The sequence below is a fragment of the Heliangelus exortis genome, chromosome 3 (genome assembly GCF_036169615.1).
Source record: "Heliangelus exortis chromosome 3, bHelExo1.hap1, whole genome shotgun sequence".
NCBI classification, from domain to species: Eukaryota; Metazoa; Chordata; class Aves; order Apodiformes; family Trochilidae; genus Heliangelus; species Heliangelus exortis.
Genome location: NC_092424.1, coordinates 48,886,956 through 48,908,855, shown reverse-complemented (window position 1 = coordinate 48,908,855; position 21,900 = coordinate 48,886,956). Strand labels below are relative to the sequence as shown.

The following is a 21,900-nucleotide window of genomic DNA, read 5'->3' as shown; positions in this document are numbered from 1 at the left end:
AGATTATAAATATCTAAAGGGTCTGTGTAAGGAGGATGGAGTCAGACTCTTTTCAGTAGTGCTCAATGACAGGACAAGGGGCAACAGGCAAAAGCTGGAGCACAGTTCCATCTGAACATGAGGAAAAACTTCTTTGCTGTGAGGGTGACAAAGCACTGGAATAGGATGCCCAGAGAGGTTGGGCAGTCTTTATCTCAGCAGACATTCAAACCCTGCCTGGATGCAGTCCTCTGTAGCATGCTCTAGGCAATCCTGCTTTAGCAGTCTAGGTGATCTCTAGAGGTCCCTTCCTACTCCAACAACTCTGTGATTTAAAGTGGCACGAGCAAATGTTATGAAAATGGAAAAAAAAAAAGTCTTCTAGATTTGGATTGCTGAAATTGTAACACTTGGAGACTCCTGGGAAACAGTTTCTGCTAACTACAGAGACATGATAATACTGATAATACACTGTCTTTGCTGTAAATATCATCCTTTTTTCCTAAAAATACAGGGCTGCAATTTACATGTTTCTCACAGCCAAGGTTCAGTATCTCCTGTAGGTCAGAGCAGAAAACTGCTTAATTACACACTTCCATGACAGAAAATCGGTGGTTCACATTCGCCTTTGTATCAAAATACACCCACTTCTTATCTAGCTATATTAATTGCATCAGGTATACATAGCCTGTATGCTGGTGTAAATGAAATGTACATCATCTAATTTTCTAATACATACAATAGGTTCAGGAAATTAGTCATATTGTAAATGGACAAGCTAGGACACTCTTTTGCTGAACAATTTACAATGTGGATTTATACCACAGCTGACTGTCAATGTGAAGACAAATTAGTTTTCTATTACCACAAATATGAAAACAGTCCTTAAATTCAGTATAGATAAAAACCTAATTATAAATATTGGTCACTCTAAAATAGTCTTCAGAATACTTCTGACATTCCTTTCCTTTGAGAAACTTTAAATACTAAATTTTAGAAGCCAGTTTAAAATGCCCAACACTACCCAAGTAAAAAAAATAGTCAATTGGAGGGAAGATTAATACTTCACACCAGCAACAGTTTCTACTTCTCTAGGCTTGTCAGCTTCAAGAGCACTCTAGCTTTTAACTTAAGGCAGTTCTGTTCCACTCAAGAGACACCAAAACCAAAAAAGGAGTCTGGAGGTACCAGAGAAGTTGCCCAAGGCCACAAAGATGCACCAAGGTTTCAGAAGATTCCATCTTGAGCATCTGGGAAGGCAGAAAATCTTCTGATTTTGACCCTACCTGCTGTCCCTAGCTACGAAAGAGATTCCTCAATCACCATGCTTGGGTCAGTAGTCCCCTCTCCAACAGTGCTGAGAAAAAAAACTCACTGCAGACAACTTCAGGCCTTGCTTTCCCTAAAATTTCCATCTTCATCTTTTTTTCTGGGATTTTCAGATACAACTTCATCTCCTAGAGACTCTTGTATATTTGGAAAAAAAAAACTGTATTCCCACCTCACAACTAAATTTAAAGATATCCAGAAAAAAATGTCTCAACATCATAAATCTACCTTCTGTTTATGTACCCGTGCTGCTAATAACAAAGAAGGTGTGTAAATTACACACATGTATCTTTTCCAATATTAAATTTATTTTGAGAAGGGGCATGAAAATGTAGATAATATGAAGTATATTACTGGAGAAATTACAAGGAAGCACATGCTAAGTGGCCACCTGCTCATTTCTGAAGATTTGGCTGGGTATTCTACTCACACAAATGTATCTACTTGGCTAACAAATATTTTGGTGTACTACCATATCCACCTCCTCTCAAAGCATCATCAGGTTTTTAGGCCACAGGATATGCCATGATGAGAGAAAAGGAAATGAGAGAAACTGTTCTATGAATTTACTCTTCAGAAATATTATTGTTGAAAGCATGAAACAATAAAATGAAGCCTGACCCATAGCACAGAGTGCATTAATAAAGAAAAATGAGATAAAAGATCTTATGTCAAGGAGATCACATACATCAGTAGTATGAATTGTGTCCTTATACAGACAACATAAGAGAAAAAAAGAAAAAAAAAACATTAAACCAAAATAAATACCTTGAAAATCTCCAATAGATGGTCTACTTATTACAAAGAAATGTTAACTCATTTGCCAGAATTCAGAAACAAAATTATAAATAGAATCTTGTGCCTTCATAGGGCAACTCAGCCCTCTGTTAAGAGCTCAGAGTTACTGCCTTCCTTGCTCAGGTACGGTGGGAGGATCCTGACCTCTAATAGGAGGACTGTGAGCCTTAACAACCTCCTCTCTGGTTCTGTCCTGCTCTTGCTCATAGAGCACTGAATATGTCATGGAACTTGTATGCTTGCAGCTGCCTATTAGGGAGTTGTTTGTTTAGGGACAGTGCATTCTATGTACTCCTCTGCATATGTTTTTATGATTAGTGGTGAGAGAAGCCAGTACTCAAGTTGTTTACTTTATACTCTGCATCCTAAAGTAAGTCTCAGACAGAAGCCTTGTATTTTGCACAAAATGGCTTCACACTATTACAGTATTTTGCCATTTTGGCCAGGGCATTGGTCGGTTTTGACTCTGAAGACCACAGATGTCTTGTAGATAGCTTTGTCAAAGATCACCAGGTTCCTTAAGGAAAGCTGACCTTGAGTAAGAATTCTGAAGCCAAGTCACTATCCTATGGGAACTCAGTGCAAACATACAATGGATTTGATGTGTTGAGTATCCTGTATTGCTGAGAAAGTGTGCTGCAGTGTCCTGTGCTCCTAAAGACTTGAGTGTATATAATTATTACATTGTGTTGGTATAGCCCACACAGAAAAAATATGGAGGCTTCTCTTATTATTATCCATAATTAGATGGAGTCTCAGACTGCTGAACATGGTGGGAGATCTTGATTGGTGGAGTCATTATCAGCAGGGATTTCAAAAGCATTATGAAAACTACAAAGAAATGGATGAATAATCCATCTGCTGGAAAATACACTTGTGGGGAGATCAAAAATGTTTACCAATTTTGAAAGCATAGATGGTTAAATATTATGACAATTTATTTTGGCATTCTCTAGGTTCAATATTTTTCAATAGTCTCATTTTCAAAATAGGAACATTATGACTTTTTATTTTGAAATAGCATATTTGTTTTGAAATTGACACAACATTGTTCTGGATTTAACAAAAAAATTTTAGTTTGCCCAAGAACAATTTTTTTCTTGCTCCTGAGGAAAAAAAAAAACAAATCATAAAATTATTAAAATTTGGTTTGGCTTGTTACATGAATGTTTAGTTCAGCTATTAACCTTTCAATAAAGCTGACAGAAACTATCACTCCTACAGATCTTTGAAAAAAAGAGGGAAAACTAGTAACTGGATATATATACCTTCCAGAGACCAAGTTCTGAGATTTGTTTTTCTTGCTACTAATTTTTGCTACTATGCACTGCAGCAAAAATTGAGTTCCTCTGTTGTAAACCCAAGGAAAGTAGAATCACATCACCAAGAACACTGTACAGCTGTTTCTCCCTCTGTACATTTGCCCCTATCATTTAGCTCACCCATATATTCCACAATGGTCAAGAGATCCCAATTCCTTCAAGAGGGGTGTAAATCACTGCCTATCTCATGGGGGGATTCCAGTTACATAGCAAAGCTCCTGCATCTCAGTCTGAAAATTTGTGGCAGTTTCATTTATATGAATCATGGAGTTTTATATTACATGCAACATGGAATAATGTAGTCAATACAAGAGTTGAAGTCTTAAATTCAACACAAAAATAATTTACTTTTACAGTGTTTCCACTATTCCAGCTTTCACTATGCTGCAGACTGAGGCATTAAGAATGCATGAAGCTTATTTTAGAGGTAGCCAGGAGCAGAGAGCTGGAGAATCTGGACAGGTAAGGGACAGATACATTAAGCTGTGTCTGCCTGGGGACACAAAAAGTGATTTGAGGTTAACAGGAAAAGTAAGTTTGAACCCAGTAAAATACCTGGCAATGAAACCACAACCCTTAGATTGTAAAGCCTGGTTCTGAAGTGGGAGTTGCAATCTCAAACTCATAAGACCCTGAATATTACCACTGGCTCAAATAAAACATTTACTCTAATCCAAGGACTCTGGCATAAGGAAAACTTAGGATTTTAAAAGATGAAGGGCTAGATTCTGAACGACAACTTTCATTGGCTCAAGCCAGGAAAAGGAGAAGAGTGACTAGAAGTAGGTCTTAATCACTTTGCAATATCTTTTTTTGGAGCTCTGTCAGAAAAACTGAAGCTTTATTGTGTGCCCATATGGTCTGATAGAATCATGTAATTTGATACAGTTTCCCCTCCAGACTTCTAGCCAACCTCTTTCCACGGTCACCAGGACAAGTAGCAAAGCTGCCCCTGCTGATCCTGAATACCTCCTCTTAAGCACTAAGGGCATGGCTCCCATGCGAAGACAAAATGCATCTCTGGAAAGTACAAATAATTTATCCTAGCCTCACAGCAAGTCTGTTTTTTTAAAACAGAAAAAAAAAATTCCCTCTTTTGTGTTTGGTATTCCCTTAATAATTATTATTCAGTAAGTTCTTTTTAAGTTCAAGTAAGTTATTTTTATTTACATGAGTTGCAGTAGTGACCAGAAAACCCAGTTCTGAGCCATGGTGTCCTCCCCCCTGTGTATTGCACTGCACAGATCTAAAAGAATGTCCCTTCCACAAGGCACTTGTAGTCTGCAGAACCTTAAAACTGTTGCATTTAGTTAGAAAAAGACATTAGGACAACCATGATGTTATGCCTAACATAAATGATGAAAATTAATCCAGGTAGAATCCTGCTCCCTTTTCCATTAGGAAGAACTGACTCAGTTAAAAACCTGAAAATTTAAAGTACACAGAAGACATCATCCTTTCATATTCAGAGTAATGTGTGGAACTCTCAGACACAGCTGAGGGGTTTTTTTAAGTAGATAGCTTTGGAAGCTCTAAACAAGAATCAGGCATTACCAAACAAGCACAAAATCTATAGTTTCCATTCCAAGGATGAAAATTGCAAAGAATGTCAATCATTGGGCTTGAAACAAATCAGCCAGTCAGAAAATAAACCCAGGAGATATATTTCTTCACAGAGGAGAAAATACATGGAAGTAAAAGATCTTAATTTGAATTGCAAGGATTGAGTGTCCACCACTGACAAAACCATCATACTAGGGCACATGGACATTTTTTTGTTTTAACACGTAAGCATTTTGTATCAGAAAGATATTCTCATTTCACATTCATTTTAACAGCCCTCTTACCTGGAGGGTTGTTTAGGATTCACAGCACCACAAAAACAAAATTCACCTCTCGATGTTTTACTAGAGGGCTTCAGTATCAACAGAAGCATTCTTCTATTGAAGTGTGGACAGTCCACCACTTTAGCTAGTTTGGGGTCGTGATACTGCTTCCATTCTATTTGTGCAATTTATAGAGACTCAGCTTGTTTCATGTATCTTAACTCACCTCCATCTGTATTAGAATAAATAACCATTGCCTGAAACCAAACCGCTATCCTCAGTATCTCCATTTTATGAAGACCCTTATAACTCATCCCCTCCAACTTGCTCATGCTACTTACTTCCTTTCCTGCAAGGCATATTTTCTTCCTCAAAGTTCAATACTATCTCTTTTCCTTTCTTGGCCTTTTAGTTTTCCTGCTTCTTGATTCTGCCTGCATCTCTCTACAACTGCAACTATTACATACTATTGAGTATCAGGTTGTGCAACTACTTAAGTCTTACCATCAAATAATTTCTTCCAAAACATAATGGGAAAGGGAAAAAATTAAGCAGTCACACTTGGACAACAGAGATCTAGACAGACATTATGCTCTATCACCCTCTATTTCTATTCTTTTAGCAGAGTATATGCTTTCTAAACACTTACCAGAGAGTTGGTGGCAAGTTTCTTGTGAAGACCAAATTCTCCATTCTCATTCCTGGTTTATTTAACATACATTGTAATCACACTGCTGAGACAAATTAACTTGAAATGCATGCAGATTAACACATCTAATTTTGTACTCTAGGTGTTCCACTGTAAATTAGTCTGGGCACTGACTGAATTGTTCTTTCAATAGGCTTCAGCATCTGGTTCATTTGCTCACATGAAGTTAACTTCTAGCAAGTCCCCACATTTACTCAGTTTGCAACTCTGAAAATTATCAGCTGCCAGTCTGTAAAGTCAGAATACCTGCCTAGTTTTTTTCCTTTATACCACTGTCTATTCTCAGAATTTAGTTTTAAAATTTTCATGGTAACATAGGACACCAGATTCAAGCTGGTTACCATTTTTCGATAACAAATATATTTTTATATATAATTGAAAATAATACAGGGGCCAGTCTTATTAAGCTCCTTGTGAGATACAGAGGTCTTTTTTTTTTTTTTTTTTTGACTGCTATCACACATTCACCCACAAACAAAACCAGGATACATCATCCCTAAGTTTTTAGGTTTGTTTCATTAACTGAGTTTTATTTTGCAAAGCAGAAAATGAACACTTTCCATTTCTACTCAACTAAACAACACTGGTGTATTTTTTCTTGCTCTTTATGTTTTCTAACTCTGACTTGCATCACAGCCTCCAAGCTTGGAAGAAAAGAAGGCCAGAAGGAAAGATCTTAAACTTACTCCCCACTGAATGAATAAATACAGCTGAATTACCAGCCTGGAAAATAATTGTATGAGCCCTAGGTACCAAAGCTTATCCACAAATAGCTCATAGTGAATAATGCATACAGTTTAAAGTCAGTTAAAATAAGTGCCAGGTCAGTTACCAGGCAGCAGTGAATTTTTAAGGCTTTGAAACAAAATTCTTGGGTTTATTCTCCCTCTTTGAGGCCCAAATAACTGAACTAGGGTGCAGATAGTAATGACTGAAGTGTGGAAAAAGCTGGCCAGTTCTGCAGACTTTCAGTCCTACATCAAAACAGACTGCTGGTTCTGTAGAGGAAATATTAACATGAAAGAGCCAGCTTCAACATTGTGAAACAAGTTCTTGACATCCTGTCAGGTCCTAAAGCACTAATAAGCATCAGAAATTGAAATTATTTGTCTTGGCTGAAAAATTCAGCAGAAAAGCAACAGACTAAGGATTTAGCATCATGGCCCAGTTGCCTTGATTACAGTTTAATTTCAGCTTTAGAAACATTATATTTTTGGCTGCCAGATTACAACCTTTGCATGACCTAAAATTTCCACATTGTATATTCATACAGATGCTGCAGGGCTAGCCTCCCTTCAGACTAATTCATCTTCTCTGACTACTGATTGCTGGGCACATTTTCCAGCACTGGAAAGGTACCAGGGGCTCTCCAGCAATGCCATTAGGTAGTGAGGGCATTGGGGAAAGGGGAAAATGAATGAAAATCAGGAAGTAAATGGAAATATACAGTCTTTCTCCACAACATTGTACCCTGCTTTTTATGCTGCTTTTGCTGGTTAATGAGCCAAAGGCTTTAAGAAGCAGTAAAATTGCTGCACTGAAAATGCAGGCAGATTATGATTTACAGGAACTATAGAGCTTTTCGGTCACTGCTTTCTAACGTTCAGTAGAAAGGTGTTTAAATTGTAAGCTAAATTATTTTTTCTTTGATGTTCTTTTTCCTGTCAAAGCATGTTGTTTGTATGAACAGAGCTCAGGCAATTCTTATTACCTTCAGTCAATAGCTCACCCCTAATGGTAACATTTTCTAGACACTCAAGGACAAGAACAGCTATTAACAGTGATATTACGTATTTCCACACAGGAGCAAGAAAAACTGTTTTTATACAAAGGTTTGGCAGGAGACATGAAAACAATTATATTTAAATAATAATGAGTAAAGTATCCTAGGAAAGGTTAATCCTTACTTTCTCACTTCCTTGAAAAAAAACAGGTAATTAATTTGATGTTTAGAATTAAGAATTTAAACCTAAAAAAAAAAAAAAAAAAAGGACTTTTAGATTTTGAGGGAGGGTTTTTCTCATCTTTTTACTAGAATTTCATTAAGCTGCATTTCTACTTGAGACCTGAAAAGCACCTGAAGAGAAATGCAGAAATTGTAAAATTCATAGTGTTAGGGTCTTATTTTAACTATTGTAAGTAGAAATATAAACTGCCTAGTTTCCTGATGAGGTATAAAGAATTCCAGCCTTACACAGATGTGCCTCAAAAAGTCTGTCCCTATGTAAATTATGCAAAGACCCTTGATGTAGCATCATTCAATATGACTGATTTACACAAAAGTACAGCATATTCCTTCAGGTGAGCAACAGCTGTCCAGCTACTGGTTTCTACTTAGGTATTATAAAACACATTCTACCTGTTAAATAATAGATTAACAACATGTAGCACTATGTAATAACTCAACAGTTCTAATGCCTATACAAATTCATAGACAGACACTGAACTGTTGCACTTTTTCAGTTTTAGAAGGCTTTGCAGAAAATTTAAAGGTAAATTATTTTTCCCAAGGTTGTTCCTTCCTTGCATTCTGGACATTACTAGCTTAGAATACTCTCCCTGCAAAATCCGCACCAGGGCTATTTGAAAATACTGAACCAAGTCTTAATTTTACTTTGCTAAGACCCATAAACTTCCTTAGAATCACAGAAGTTTTTACCAGGAATCCAGAAACGAGAGGTTTGTCCCCCCAAGTTTTACCATCATAAGGTTTAAGTGCTGCAATTTGTATTTTTCTTTAAGACACAGAGTTGTACATTTTTGACCCCTCTCCTATTCCAGTGACTTAGGCAAATGAAAGATAGCATTACTTTGCCTTGATAGTCAACTTTACCACACATCCAGAAACAGGAAAATCTCAGTTCCTTTTCACCCCCCAAATACAATCAACATATATGACAAAGGTTCATTGATGATGACTCTCAATAAAAAGTGTACATTACCTTCACACAGGTTTTCACATGTCCTGTTTGTTACATCACCAACTTTGCATATCACTTAAAAAAGCCATTTAAGTATTTTTTTTAAAATCCTAACTCATACATTTGTAGTTCAGTAAACAATGCTAGTTCTACTTTAATTAGTCTTACATGTGTATTCACATTTTGGTAAACCTGAATGTATTTCTTTCATGTAATGCTTATGTTAGCAATCCATATGAAGACATCTATTCTTCTGAATAAATGCCTGGATGTTGTTTTTCTTTCAGACTCCTGTAGAAAATCTAAACAAGTGATCTGAGATGATACTCAAAGCTGCATCTAATCTAAATATTCTCATTTGTGAATTATTTCTTCTGAAAAAATACTTTGCAAGCACTCAACTAAAGCTTAAACATGCCTCTTCGCATGAGTGGCCCACACCCTTACATTCCTATAAAAGGGATCCTCTCAGGAAGTCTTTTGATACATAGTCATATAAGGACAGCCAATTCCAAACATCATATGGAAAAATCAACCCATAAAAAAGATTGTGAATAAGGGTTTGGGCTTTTCCCTATATCTTCAAGCTATTGGTGACTCTCCTTGAGCTATCTGGGGCAAGAATTCACATGGAATGCTGGAACAGTTTCACACCTGTTAGTGATGTGATCTGTTTCCTCTAAAGTGTATTCACTTTAGCAAGCACCATACGGGAAATTTATGTCTTAAATTCTTCCGTGAAGAACTGGGAATAAATCAGAGATGATGGCTGAAATTTACTATTCTGTGCCTACTTTTATTGCATAATGCAGAAATTATCTCCTTTTGAGATACAAAAACATTGAAGTTTAATAAAGTTGAGTAATACTTCAAAAGCGCTGATATCTCACCTATAACTTTTCAAAATGTCATCCTCATTGAAAACAGAGTCTACCCATGGACGTATCTAAGGGTTAAACATGCTTTCAAAACTAATTATCAATGCCCATATGAAAGACCAAAGCCTAGTTTAGTTCATGTCACAAAGAAAGGAGAAGAAAGAAGTGAAAAAACCACAAACAAACAAAAACACACAAAAAAACCCCACAAAAACCCCCTTCATTTTGCCATCAAAACCAAGAGGTATATTTCTTATATATTCTTCTCTGTCTCTGAAAAAGTGAACATTGTTTATATTATTAGTATTAGCATGGAAGTACCCTCTAAACTCCCAGCTAAGTAAACCTTAATCTTACATCCAGTTTATCATAGTATCAATAAGAAACAGCCATGGAATGGCTAATGGTGAGCTCTAAAATCAAACTACAGAGAAAATCAAATTAAGTTCTGCTCTAACATACATCTCTAATTTGAATTTGTCATATAATCCAATTTAACATGCATTGATGTTATTTTGGATTAGAGAGTAAAAAAACATACTTGCTCATAGTGTTGTATCATGTAATGCTGTTTTCATCCACACTGATTACAAATTCTCATCACAGTTACCAGGTACTAGACTGCAACTACAGATTGAACCATGAATAAATAAGGAATAAAAATTTGTCGAGACTGACATTGTACTGGGGTTTCAGACTTTAAAATTAGCAATGGATCCCATTACCAACCTTGATAATGTTCAGGAAATGGGATGATGTTGCCAGGGGGGGAATATCTTAGTTGACCATATTTTGCTTAAATGTCAATCAGAGATAGACTTTGAAAATATTTGAACATTGATCATGAATGATTTTAGCATTTCACTGATTCTATCTGATTTTTATTCCAGCAATTTGAAACCAAACCCAGCAAAACCTGATTACCTCTGAACATCTATTTAAATGCAGAGTCTTCCACTCTGTCAGCATCAATAGCCTCATTAGTAACAGTCACTCTGAGCATCTCTGGCCCTGGAGGCACTAGACAGATAAAACAGTCCTCTTACTAACATAAGCAGCATAAAAAATAAACCTTCTGCTGCTTAAGTGACTGTCTTCCTATTTGTCAGCATGCCACTTCATTTGTTACCTTTACTTTTGGCTTTTAAATCACTATGAGTTTTATCACTCAGACTACCACCCAAAAAAACCAGCACATGGTACACTATTTTTGCTAGATTGACAAGCCCCAAACCTATCTGAGATAGTCTAGGCTAGCACAACACCAGTGTTTGGGTTTTTCTCCCTCATTGACAACATACTGTTGGCTTTTACTGATTTCTTTTTAATCTCCTCTTTACTTAAAGAAAAGTACATTTTAGTAATTTTTTTTTTTTAAATGGTGTTAAACACATTGGCCTCACAAAGCATATCAGCTCCTCTGTGAGAATGTGGACATTTCTCATTGATTTTCTCTAAATGTGAGGCAGCCTTCACGGTAAATGAAGACACTGTGCAGAGAAGACACAGAATACAGAATATTCCTTTCAGCTAGCCTAACTTAAAAGAAGAGTAACATCCTTTGATGGTCATCTTCTTTATTCAAAACATCCCAATCTGGCAGCAGAATGTTATCAGTCAATTTGTAGGTAATGCATGAGCCACTGTCATCAGGGACTCATCTGGGTGGAAGAGCCAGGCAAATGTGAGAGGCATCTTTTCAGCCAGATACGGAAGGTGGTATTTGTGATAATCTATATTATTTATGATATTTATGATGCCAGAACTGAACAGAAGATAAATACCTGTCATCGTGCTGTTGGCACTTCAACCTATGTCATATATGGTGGGTTATCCTTGGTCATCAGCCAAATGCCCACCCAGCCGCTTGCCAACTACCCCCACCCAACAGAACAGGGTAGAAATCTTGTGGGTCAAAATAAAGACAGGGGGATTGCTTGACAGTTATCATCGCAGGCAAAAGATTGTGGATGGGGATGCCAAAAAAGATTGGTTGTGGATGCCAGTTTCCTTGTCTCTCTTCTGGTCCCTAGTGAGGTATCCCAACATCTGGACCTCATTACCTTCTAATTCCTGACTGCCAGCCCCAGTATCACAGCACCTGAGCAACTAAGCTAGAATCCACTTGCCCAGCTAGCAGATACCATCTTTCTGCATATCTCAAAGTTCACTCAGGGACCAGGTGATTTCTGCCTATAAAGTGATTTCTGTCACCTCCTTCTGTTTCCTTGCAAAAGGACTAGCTTCCTAACCAGACTCTTCCTCCTCCCTTGCTAATCAATACTGTGAACCTGTCAATTTCTGCTTCCAGTTTTTGGTTGGTTTTTTTTTTTTTTTTTTTACTGCCACTCAGGGACTGACCCTGTTAGGACAATTTCTCTGTCAACTCACAAAAAAAGCTGCTTACTCTTACATCTGGATGAAATCAGATTCCACATATCCAGCAATGCCAGATAATATAACCAAACCAATAACTTTGACAATGCTTTGTCAATATTTTAGGAAGTGGGAAGCTAAATGCCAAAGCCACCATTATTAATATTGTCTTGTGAGAGGAGAGCAGTCAGGGAAAATATCATCACGTTATGCATCCTGAAAGCTCTGTCATCCTATGCTAAAAGGGTTTTATTAGGTACAGAAAACTAATTCTCTTGTCCTCAGTCATGCACTGGGTTTCCAGCAGTGAATCCAACCATATCCCCTCTGCCAAGAGTCTGAACTTTCAGGACAAGTCACCCCACCAACAATGAAAATTGATAAGTCTACCACAGCCTACAGAGCAATAATAACAATGACCATAAAGTATTGGAAAACCTATGGAAGTAAAGCAGCACATTGCCTCTTAGCAACTGTTGTACTGAGAGACATCATGTGCACTAATATCACCTTTCCTTCCTAAAGTTCCTCACATGTTTACACAAGCCACTGTGTAGGAGTTTGAGAAGTCATCTAATTGAAAAAAAGCATTTTAATTTCCAACAATTTTTCTCATCTATCTCTTCTCCAGTTATCTCAGAGTAACTCTTAAAACTGCAGATTTTGTTGGCATTTTGAATTTCCTTTCCATTACCCATATGGATGCTGGAAAGAAAGTTACATGCATTGTCTTGATGCATCATCCCAGGGAATAAACAGGAGATTCATCCATCTTGCAAGATTCCCCAATAACTTCATTGATGTTTTATTAAGTTACACAAAAAACAGTGTCTTGCATAAACATCCACACATGATGCTGAGCATCTGCCTACATAGTCTCTTCACATCAAAACTAATCTCTTCTGAAAGAGAGATCACCTGAATTCCCTTAAGAATGAAGTTTATTTTCTTCACATAATTTTTGCTTTTGGTTACTTCAATACTATTCCAACTGGTTTTATACAAAGCCCTGATCATACTTTGCCCTCTTGTTTCTCTTTGATTACTGGCCACTTTTGAAATCTTTATCATCTTTAATTTCACAGCTTAATAATTTTTCTCACTGAACTTTCCACTGCATTTGGATAGTGTATTGGTTTCAGAAAAGCCTTCATTCTCCCTCAGGCAGGGTTGAAACCTCTTTTCCTGTCCTGTCTTAATCCCACATCCTCTCCAGATTCAGAAATGGTAAATTCCTTGCTTCTCACTAGTACAACAGACTCCTGCTTCCAGTAGCAAGGGAGATTGAACTTCTAGTTAGCTCTCCAGTCTGAATTTGGGAACACTTGCATAGGTACAGCACAAATAGGGTCCATCCCTGACGATGGGGTCAGAATAACTCCATTTCTGAGAAGTCAGCCCACCTCAGAAAATTCCTGAGTATCTAACAACTCAGTCCTGTCTCAGTGGAACCCCCTATAATCTCCAGTGTGCATCATTCCCAGGTGAAAATAAAGTCAAATTTAGCTCCAAGCTCTCTTTCTGATACCTTGAATTTAGTCAAGCTAAGCTGCTCCTGTCTACTTTCATCAATAGCAATACTGAAGATCTAGCAGGAACAGAGCTATTTAGCCAGGTGTCCCTTTGTAAAGGCTCCCTTTTTTCAGTGAGTCAGAGCAGAGTATGAGGCTGATACAGTGTAGCTGATAATAAACCTGTGGGTAAATTAAAGGTTTTGTTTAGCTCATTATTGAAAAGTCTTGATTTCACATTCACTCCCACTTCCCTCAATTAAAAGAATGCTCTTAAAAGGCTTTTCAGTTTTTGCTTAGCTGGATACTTGAATAAAAAAGACTAAACAGCACATCAGGGTAATGTTAGTGCATGCCTTGGTTCCTGTACATATATAGGTGACCAAATTCATAGCACTGCAGTTTTGCTACAACTTACTTGTGGATAAGTTTGCTAGATTTGCCATTTTAAAAAATCATTTCATTAGGACAATTCAAAGAAAACATCTTCCCTTTAGTTCTGCAAGCACATATAAAATATGAGCAAGCCATTTAATACTTTTTATTTCAGCCAGCTGTTAGGCACAATCCAGACTGTTCAAAACAACAGCCAGCCTCTTTTCTGTTCTACAAATGCAATGGTTGACCCATCATAAGAAGGATTCTCCCACATTCCATTGCCAGCATTCAAGAAGGGTATGAGAAAACTTACCTGAAAAACACATTGTGATTTCCAAAGACATCACATTATTAGCAATTAATAGGTGAGAAGTTCTGACAAATAGTTCAGAGTACTGCTGTTAGCCAGATTTTGAGGCAAACAATTGAACTACGTAGGGTAGCATAATGCTTGTTAAAATATTTTTCTTAGTCAAATTTTAATCAATACTTCAAATTAAAATGATCCATGGCATAGGGGATCAAGTAAAGGGTCTAACAGGAAAACAGATTTGTACCACTAAAGTACCTAGTTGGTGCTTAATGTAGGAGACATTGTCTGTCTCTATGGACAGCATCAAGAGAAAGCACCAAAATCAGGGGAGCAACAAGACACCACCAGAGAGGGACAATAATGCATGAAGCAGAACATTGCTTAAAGCTGCAGGGCATTAACAAAATAACCAGGGATGCTGTCACCCCAGACTAAATTTAACATAGTTCTTCAGTTCACTGAAAAAACATACTTAAGACATATCAGTCCCAAAGCATTCCATTATTCATTTCAGATTATGCATATTTAATGATGTAGATGAAAAGCACATGGACAAATCTAAAACAATATCATTTTAAATACTGCTTTACTATTTGTTTAATTTTAATGATGATAGCATGACAAATGTGCTATATCTTACCTCTACACTCATCTAGAGAAAAGTCTGTGATCCAAACAGATTGCACTCAAAGACTAGAACAAAGTTAAATGATGAAACAATGATTGCTTTCAGATTGTTACTTGGGCCTGACTATCTCTGTGACTGAAAAAAATCATAACTGTGTATTTTGAGGAGAACAATACATTCAGGGAAAGACCCAACATTATAGCACAAGGCTAACAAAGAGCATCCCAGACACAGCAGTAACAGACAGAAAGACTGTGGGGACAGAAAAGCACAAAAATAAGTCTAAGTCTGATAGATCTAAATGGCAATAGAATAAAAAGGCAAGAGAACCTAGGTAAGTAAGGAGACAGCTGTAAAAAGGCTTGAAGGAATGGTGTTTAAACAACATAAGAAAGAAAGAGTAAAGACAAGGATTTGAAAATACATTATTAATATAACAGAAAAGACAGAAAAAATAAGCCTTCATGATCTGAACAGGATTCATTGAAACAGAAAAAGACACGAAGATACCAAACAAATCAAGGTGAAAGTTGAAGGAGCCTCAAAATGAAAAATCACAAAAATGGAAATGTGGATAGATCATACGTGATAGAACTATGATTGGCCATATTTTAGTGAATATCTGCAAAGAACTGATAAACTCCAGAAGAAAAAAGCACCCTTCTTCATTTTGACAAACATGGTCTCTGCTTCCCCCATACATGTCTGAATTATTACTCTGGGAATATAAAAAGCACACATACATATTGACTTGGCCACCAGAAAGTTTGATCCTTTAAAACCCAAGCAAGTTTGTGTAATATCAGTTCCATAGCTTTCAGTGTACAGATGAAAATTCCAGTTTGCAATCTTGAGACTGAAAAAAGTTTAAGTAATCAAAACCATTTTATTTGGGGTTTCAAAATACCAGGAGATATCCTTAGCGAAACACAAGAAATGTTATCACACTTCCAGATCACATTCTGAAACCAAGATACTTTATTCTCTACTTTGGTTATAAAACCTGTGCATGAAACCATCCTCTAAGTGCACGGATGCACAAAAACACCAACCTCATATAACCATATAAAACAGGAAGAAATTAACATTCAGATCAGCTAAAGTTAACACCACTGATTGCACTGGCATACATCTTCATATCCCCTTCCTGAGACCTGCGTTGCCATTTTGCCACTTCTTTGCATGCATAGACAATTAAATATGAAAAATTGTGTCTAACCTGAGTTTTGTGGTTCTGAAAGGAAAGGACTGCCTGCAGTACAAGAAAGAGAGGGTGGGCAGAGAAATCACACTCAAAGGCTTACCTTCCAATTAGCAGGAACTCTCCAAGCACTCCCAGGCGCCTCATGGCAATGAGGATCCCCCTCACAGTCATTCCCTCACAGAAGCAAACCACCACCCTGGCCTTGGGCAACCTCTCTCGCAGTTTGCGAAGCAGGCGATCAAAGCTCTTCTCTCCAGCATTGCTGTAGATCTTGTCAGAGTGAGCAATACAGAGACCTTCTTGGGCAGCCAACTCTTTGAAGGCTTCCATTCCACTTTCTCCATAATTTCCTGTTTAAAAAAAAATAATAGTAAAAGTTTTATTTTTATTAAAGTTTATCTTCCATCATGCATTTAACCAGTTAATGGGGGCTGTGATGGGAAAGGGTCAGTTTTCCTCAAAAAAAAAAAAAAAAAAAATCAACTAGCAGAAGGAAGAGCAAAGGGGGTCCACTAAAGGGAACATACTCAGAATTTAGTGGAACAATAAGATATCCCCATATCAGTAGGTTTTAACTGATTTGGAGATTGTAAGTTTATTACATGGATTTACCAGAGGCAAAAAAAAAAAAAAAGGGGGGGGGCAAGAAAAGGGATAGGTAGGAAAGGGGACAAAGACAGCTCAGACAGCAAGGACAGTTTTATTAAAATTTCTGTGGCAAGAATCTCAGTTGTGTTAGTCCAGAAAAACAGTGGCAGTAAAGAGAAGAAAGGATTTTGTTCAAAGCCTTTCTGTACTGCATGCAGTCCATGCTCATAAAATGAATACAAAATGGATGCAAACTTAAAACATACTGAGCTTGTAGCGTTTTGAAAGCCACTTACACAAATCTGACTGGCCAGTTACCACTTTTGAAAACTTGATCTTAAATGAAAATTGAAGTTTAGATTCTATGTTTCTTGGAATAGAAGGCTTGCTATCTGTAAGAACTTAAAAAACAGTTCTTCCTAGTATTAGAAATACTTGAACTTTGTGGACCAGAGAGTAAGTATCAAAGCTGATTTTCAAGTTCCCTTCATTTTTTTACCTACACATTTTTGAAGCCAAATGAACAGCTTTACAACACTCAGAGTGCTTTTCGCTACAGAGACAGGTTAAATCAAGGTTTTTTCAATATCTTATGCTACCATAAATACAGGAATAATGATTAACATCAATCAGTCCAGTCGAGAAGATAGATTACCAAACCACGTCTATTAACAGTAACAAGTAATGGTTCAAAAAGTGAAGCATGAATTTTATGCCATCCACATTTGTAATGTCTGATTAATATACTGAGAAAGTAACATCAGATATGGTGATCCCTTCTAGACCCAGACCTTTTCAAGACTGAAGAGGTCAATTTTCCCCCTTTGCAGGACAGTTTGAAATAGCAAGTTGCAATGAGGAAGACTTCTGAGTTAGCTTAAAAAAATAAGGTTAATAAAAGTCACAACTCAAAAGGCTGCCAGAAAGAGGAAAGTTCCGCAAGAGGCAGTTTACACATTCCCTAAATCCATCAAAAATAAGCCTGATTATCCAGAAACATGGATTGTTTGCAACAGATCAGAAACACTACACAAACACACTGTGACAGTCATAGTCACACCAGAATACAAACACACTTGTCAGGTCTGGTGTCAACACAAAACTCACATCCCACAGCCTTTTGCACTGAACTGCCCTAATTTCACATCAATTTGCAGCTCAGCAGAATGGCCTCTTTTCCAGCCCATGACTCAATGCCAGGTACAGCAACCAGGTCAGTCTCATTTTTTGTCTGTGATCCAGACACACTCCAGAGTGGGAGCAAATCCATGGCCTGCATGGCAGCAGGAAGGGGCATGTCCCCTCTCCTCCATCCCCTCTCCCCTGACCTTGGGTAAACGGAGGGGACTGTCCTATGCTGAGGACGCAAGTAGAGATGTTTTTATAGCTTTATAGGTCATAACCTGCAGTCACCCAGAGATTTATCCCAGGAGCCCTGGGCTGTTTGAGCCACACTGTTTCTATGACTTGCCTCAGGTGTCAGATGGGAGCATTACAGTCTCAGTACTGATTTTTTGCCTTTAGCATGCACTTAATGCTTTAGAAAAAAGTTGGAATATATTCCCCAATTTCATACAGAACTCTATGCAATGCAGACTCACTTGAAACTAGTAAGATTATTCTTCAAGTGAGCCCAGTGACTAAACTGAATTTTCTTAGATGTTTAGACAATGAATATTAGAAAATAAATGTAGTAGGTTTCCTACTTAAATACAGGATGGAATTTCCTCACACAAAAGTACAGCACTAACTGCTGTGTAATCCATGTTAATGATTTCAACAAATGAAAAATTAAATGCAGCTGTGTAATCCATTTTAATGATTTCAACAAATGAAAAATTCAATGCAGCTGGAATGGTTTTTTTCCCAGCTTTAATTCTAATAGAATAACAGTTATCTCAAATACAGTCACACCTGTTCTAACAGCACAATAGCTTATTAAAAGATAGGCTAAACGGAAGCAAGATTGTTGCCTATAAATTCAGTAAATGTGATAAAGAGCCTAGAAGGGAAAAAGCTAATTAAGACCAAGAATAAAAGTGACACAAAATTAAATGAAAAAAAAAATTAAAGAGGAGACAATCTGAAGCTGAAAATGAAAGCTTTCTAATCCTTAGCATCTGATGTTAGGCTGCTGATTGTTGGGCTCACAAGAGCATTACACAAGGTAGATGTATGCAACAGCCAGACACGAGACTTGATGACCCAAGAGTTCCTCCAGTGTCTGCTTGCCATGCTTCCAAAGCCAGACAGCATGCAGCACACCTTTCCCCTCCAGGGGAAGGGATCTGGGATAAAATGAACTCGAGACAGATGGTAGATACATTGCTCAATGCACTCAGCTGGGGTAGGCACAATCTAAGGGCATACATAGAGTAGAAAACATTAATTAATTCTGCACAGAATCCAAGAACATTCACCTGTACCAGCTTTCAATCCACAGGCATGCACCAGCTGAGAGAGGAGAGATCTAATGAAAAATCTAGCCAAGATGATAGCCAAAGTGAAAAGAAACAAATGGGCCATGGGTTTTGCACTATTTTTCCTCTGAAAGACACATAAAAAAAAGGATCCAATCTTATCTGCAACTGCCTTTTGTTACCAGAATCAGCTGTGAAAAGCTGATTATTACTTGTTACTGTGAAAACACAAACACCTGACCTTTTGTTCTGACCTGCACCCAGCACTAGGTGAGCCAGTAAAAATACTGAGCCCCAGAATGCTGTGATAATCTACAAATTTTCTTTAATTTTCTTAGCTGTATTCACCTTGCAGCCTATTCAGAGAATCTGTTATTTTCCTAATATGCTTCAAGCAGACTCTGTACAGCTGTGTAAATGTAAATTCCAACCCTATGGTGGCTGCAATTTAACCAAGAGCTTTTTCATGACACTTCTCTTAGTGCCAAAGACAAATGTGCTTCTGTACTGTGAAATTCTAGTTAGGCCATTTCTGATAGGGAACCATGCATTTAGGAATTAGGGAACCAGGAATTATTCTCTCATTGCATTTCATGCATTAAATATCTTAACAAAAACATTAAGATTATGTAGTAAAAATGAAAGACATTATCTTCATCAGCAGAAGACAAATAAAAGAAGAAAGTACCAAAAATGTACCAATCGCTGCTATGAGACAGTAAGTATTACATTCATGTCACAGCCACACTGGAAGTAACCCTATTTTCTTGTACTACTCTTGAGCAGAACCTATGAGCTCCATCTATAAGGTCTATACTCTTCTTTTTATTATAGCTGTTTGGCAAGCTTATCACCATTCTCTCTTTCAAGATAACCATTTATTTTTCATTTAGGAAATGGACCAGAAATCAGAAATGTAGCCTCAGCAATCAGATGCTTATGAGAATCTTGGAGATTGTCTTCTTGAGGGAGAGAAAATACTGTGTTTTAAGGGGACTTATATCCAGAACAGCATGTCCCACATTAATCAATGTGTGATTTCATTGAAGGATAGGAAGCATGAATTGTTTGTATTTGTGCTACGGAGAACATATCCTTGAAATATAGGCTAGCACCTGCTTTAGAAAAATCTTAATGAGAAAGAAAACTAATGCTGAAGAGGAAGACTGCAAGCGTTCACTCTCACCCTACTTACAGGGTCAATAGGAAATACCAACCACTATTTAGAGACTCCTTTAGAGACACATCTACAAAAACAACAAAAACACACAGATGAGGACTATGCCTGGAAGAATGCAGCAATGCTCTTAATAAATGGAAGGGAGCAAATGATACCTACCTTGGCCATGAGCAATATCTTCAGGTGAGGTCACCTAGTCCTTGCCATTAGGAGCTTATTTACTGCCATTTGTTACTCTAAAGAGCAGCAGTAAACACAACTGATGTGTAAGGTGAAAACAAAAAACATACAGCCTGCAAACACTCAGGGAAGGAAGTGCACAAATAAGACAACCACAAAATCTAGCTTCACTGCAGGGCAGTAGAGAGGCAAGTCATATCACAGAAAGATCCCCCTTTTCAGAAATAACAAGTGAGAAACTATTCCCTGTCCTCTTCTTTCCTTTCTCAACATGATTGGTTTGTTCAATTCTCCGAGGCTTGTGAGATACATTGCTGGAGGTGTGAAGTCTGTTTCAGTGTTCAGTATCAATTCACTATAAAATATCTCTTTTCGTCACCTAATTTACTCCTTTCTAGTAGAAAGAAAATGAGAGGAGAACAAGAGGACTGTGTGACATGACAGCAAGGAATAGCTACTCAAAAGCCTCTCTACTGCAAAGGCAGACTATTTGGGAAGAGTAAAGCATGAACATGATCTGATTATTATGAGACTTCCTGATATATCACAGGTAACTAATTTGGAAAAACTAGTGGCAATATAAAATATGACAGTAACTGTGCAGTTGTCAAATACAAGTCTTGGAAGACTTGAAGGTTTGAGACAAAAAAAAAAAAAAAGAAACAAGGAAAAAAAGAGCGCCAGTTTTATCTCCAACAACATCCTATGTTTCCATGTTCCACAAGAGCATGTATGAATAGGGTCAATTAATCATAAATTGATTTATCTTATTTAAATGTATTTCTTATGAGTTAACTCATAAGAATAATTCTATTATCACAATAATCATAATCCTGTGCATACCCTTAATCCATTGCAAATTAAAATTAAAAGTTTAGCCATCAGATTCAAACTATCATCTTGGTAGCAGGTTAGGAACACATTCATTTAAGGTTCTTAGATGACAAGTAATCACTTTCTAAACTGTAATAATCACTTACATCCATTCGTCCACACCTTTGACTGGGAGAGTTAAGAATTAAACTCAATGTCTACATTTGTTTTCTAAATACACCTGATTGACAAAAAATGAGAAATTGTAGAAACTGGTCTGCCTGTGTGTTAATTTGGTATATCCCAAACATAAATACTAAACTCAGGGCAACGATTGTGATGTTAGGAGGTTCTGCTTATCAGTTATTTTGAAAAGTACTTGTGTTTACTTTTTCAGCAAACCCTCTTCCCTTACTATTCACTTTGTCACTTTAAGCTCTACCACACAATTTCTTTTCAGAGTTCAAGTAGCTTTCTCAAAATAGTTTTTTTTCCTCATCACAAAAGTGAGCTGATGAGACCCAACTAGTATTCTATAGTCAAGCAA

At 37.2% G+C, this 21,900-nt stretch overlaps 1 protein-coding gene across 6 annotated transcripts in view; it reads right to left on the bottom strand.

The window, feature by feature from the left end:
- The window catches only part of GRM1 (glutamate metabotropic receptor 1), a 179,025-nt gene that overhangs the window by 126,694 nt on the left and 30,431 nt on the right, over positions 1-21,900 (bottom strand). For all 6 annotated transcript variants that reach the window (XM_071740514.1, XM_071740511.1, XM_071740515.1 and 3 more), the window contains exon 3: positions 16,273-16,522. In XM_071740514.1, the coding sequence (XP_071596615.1) occupies positions 16,273-16,522 (250 nt within the window). The remainder of the gene's footprint in view (positions 1-16,272; positions 16,523-21,900) is intronic.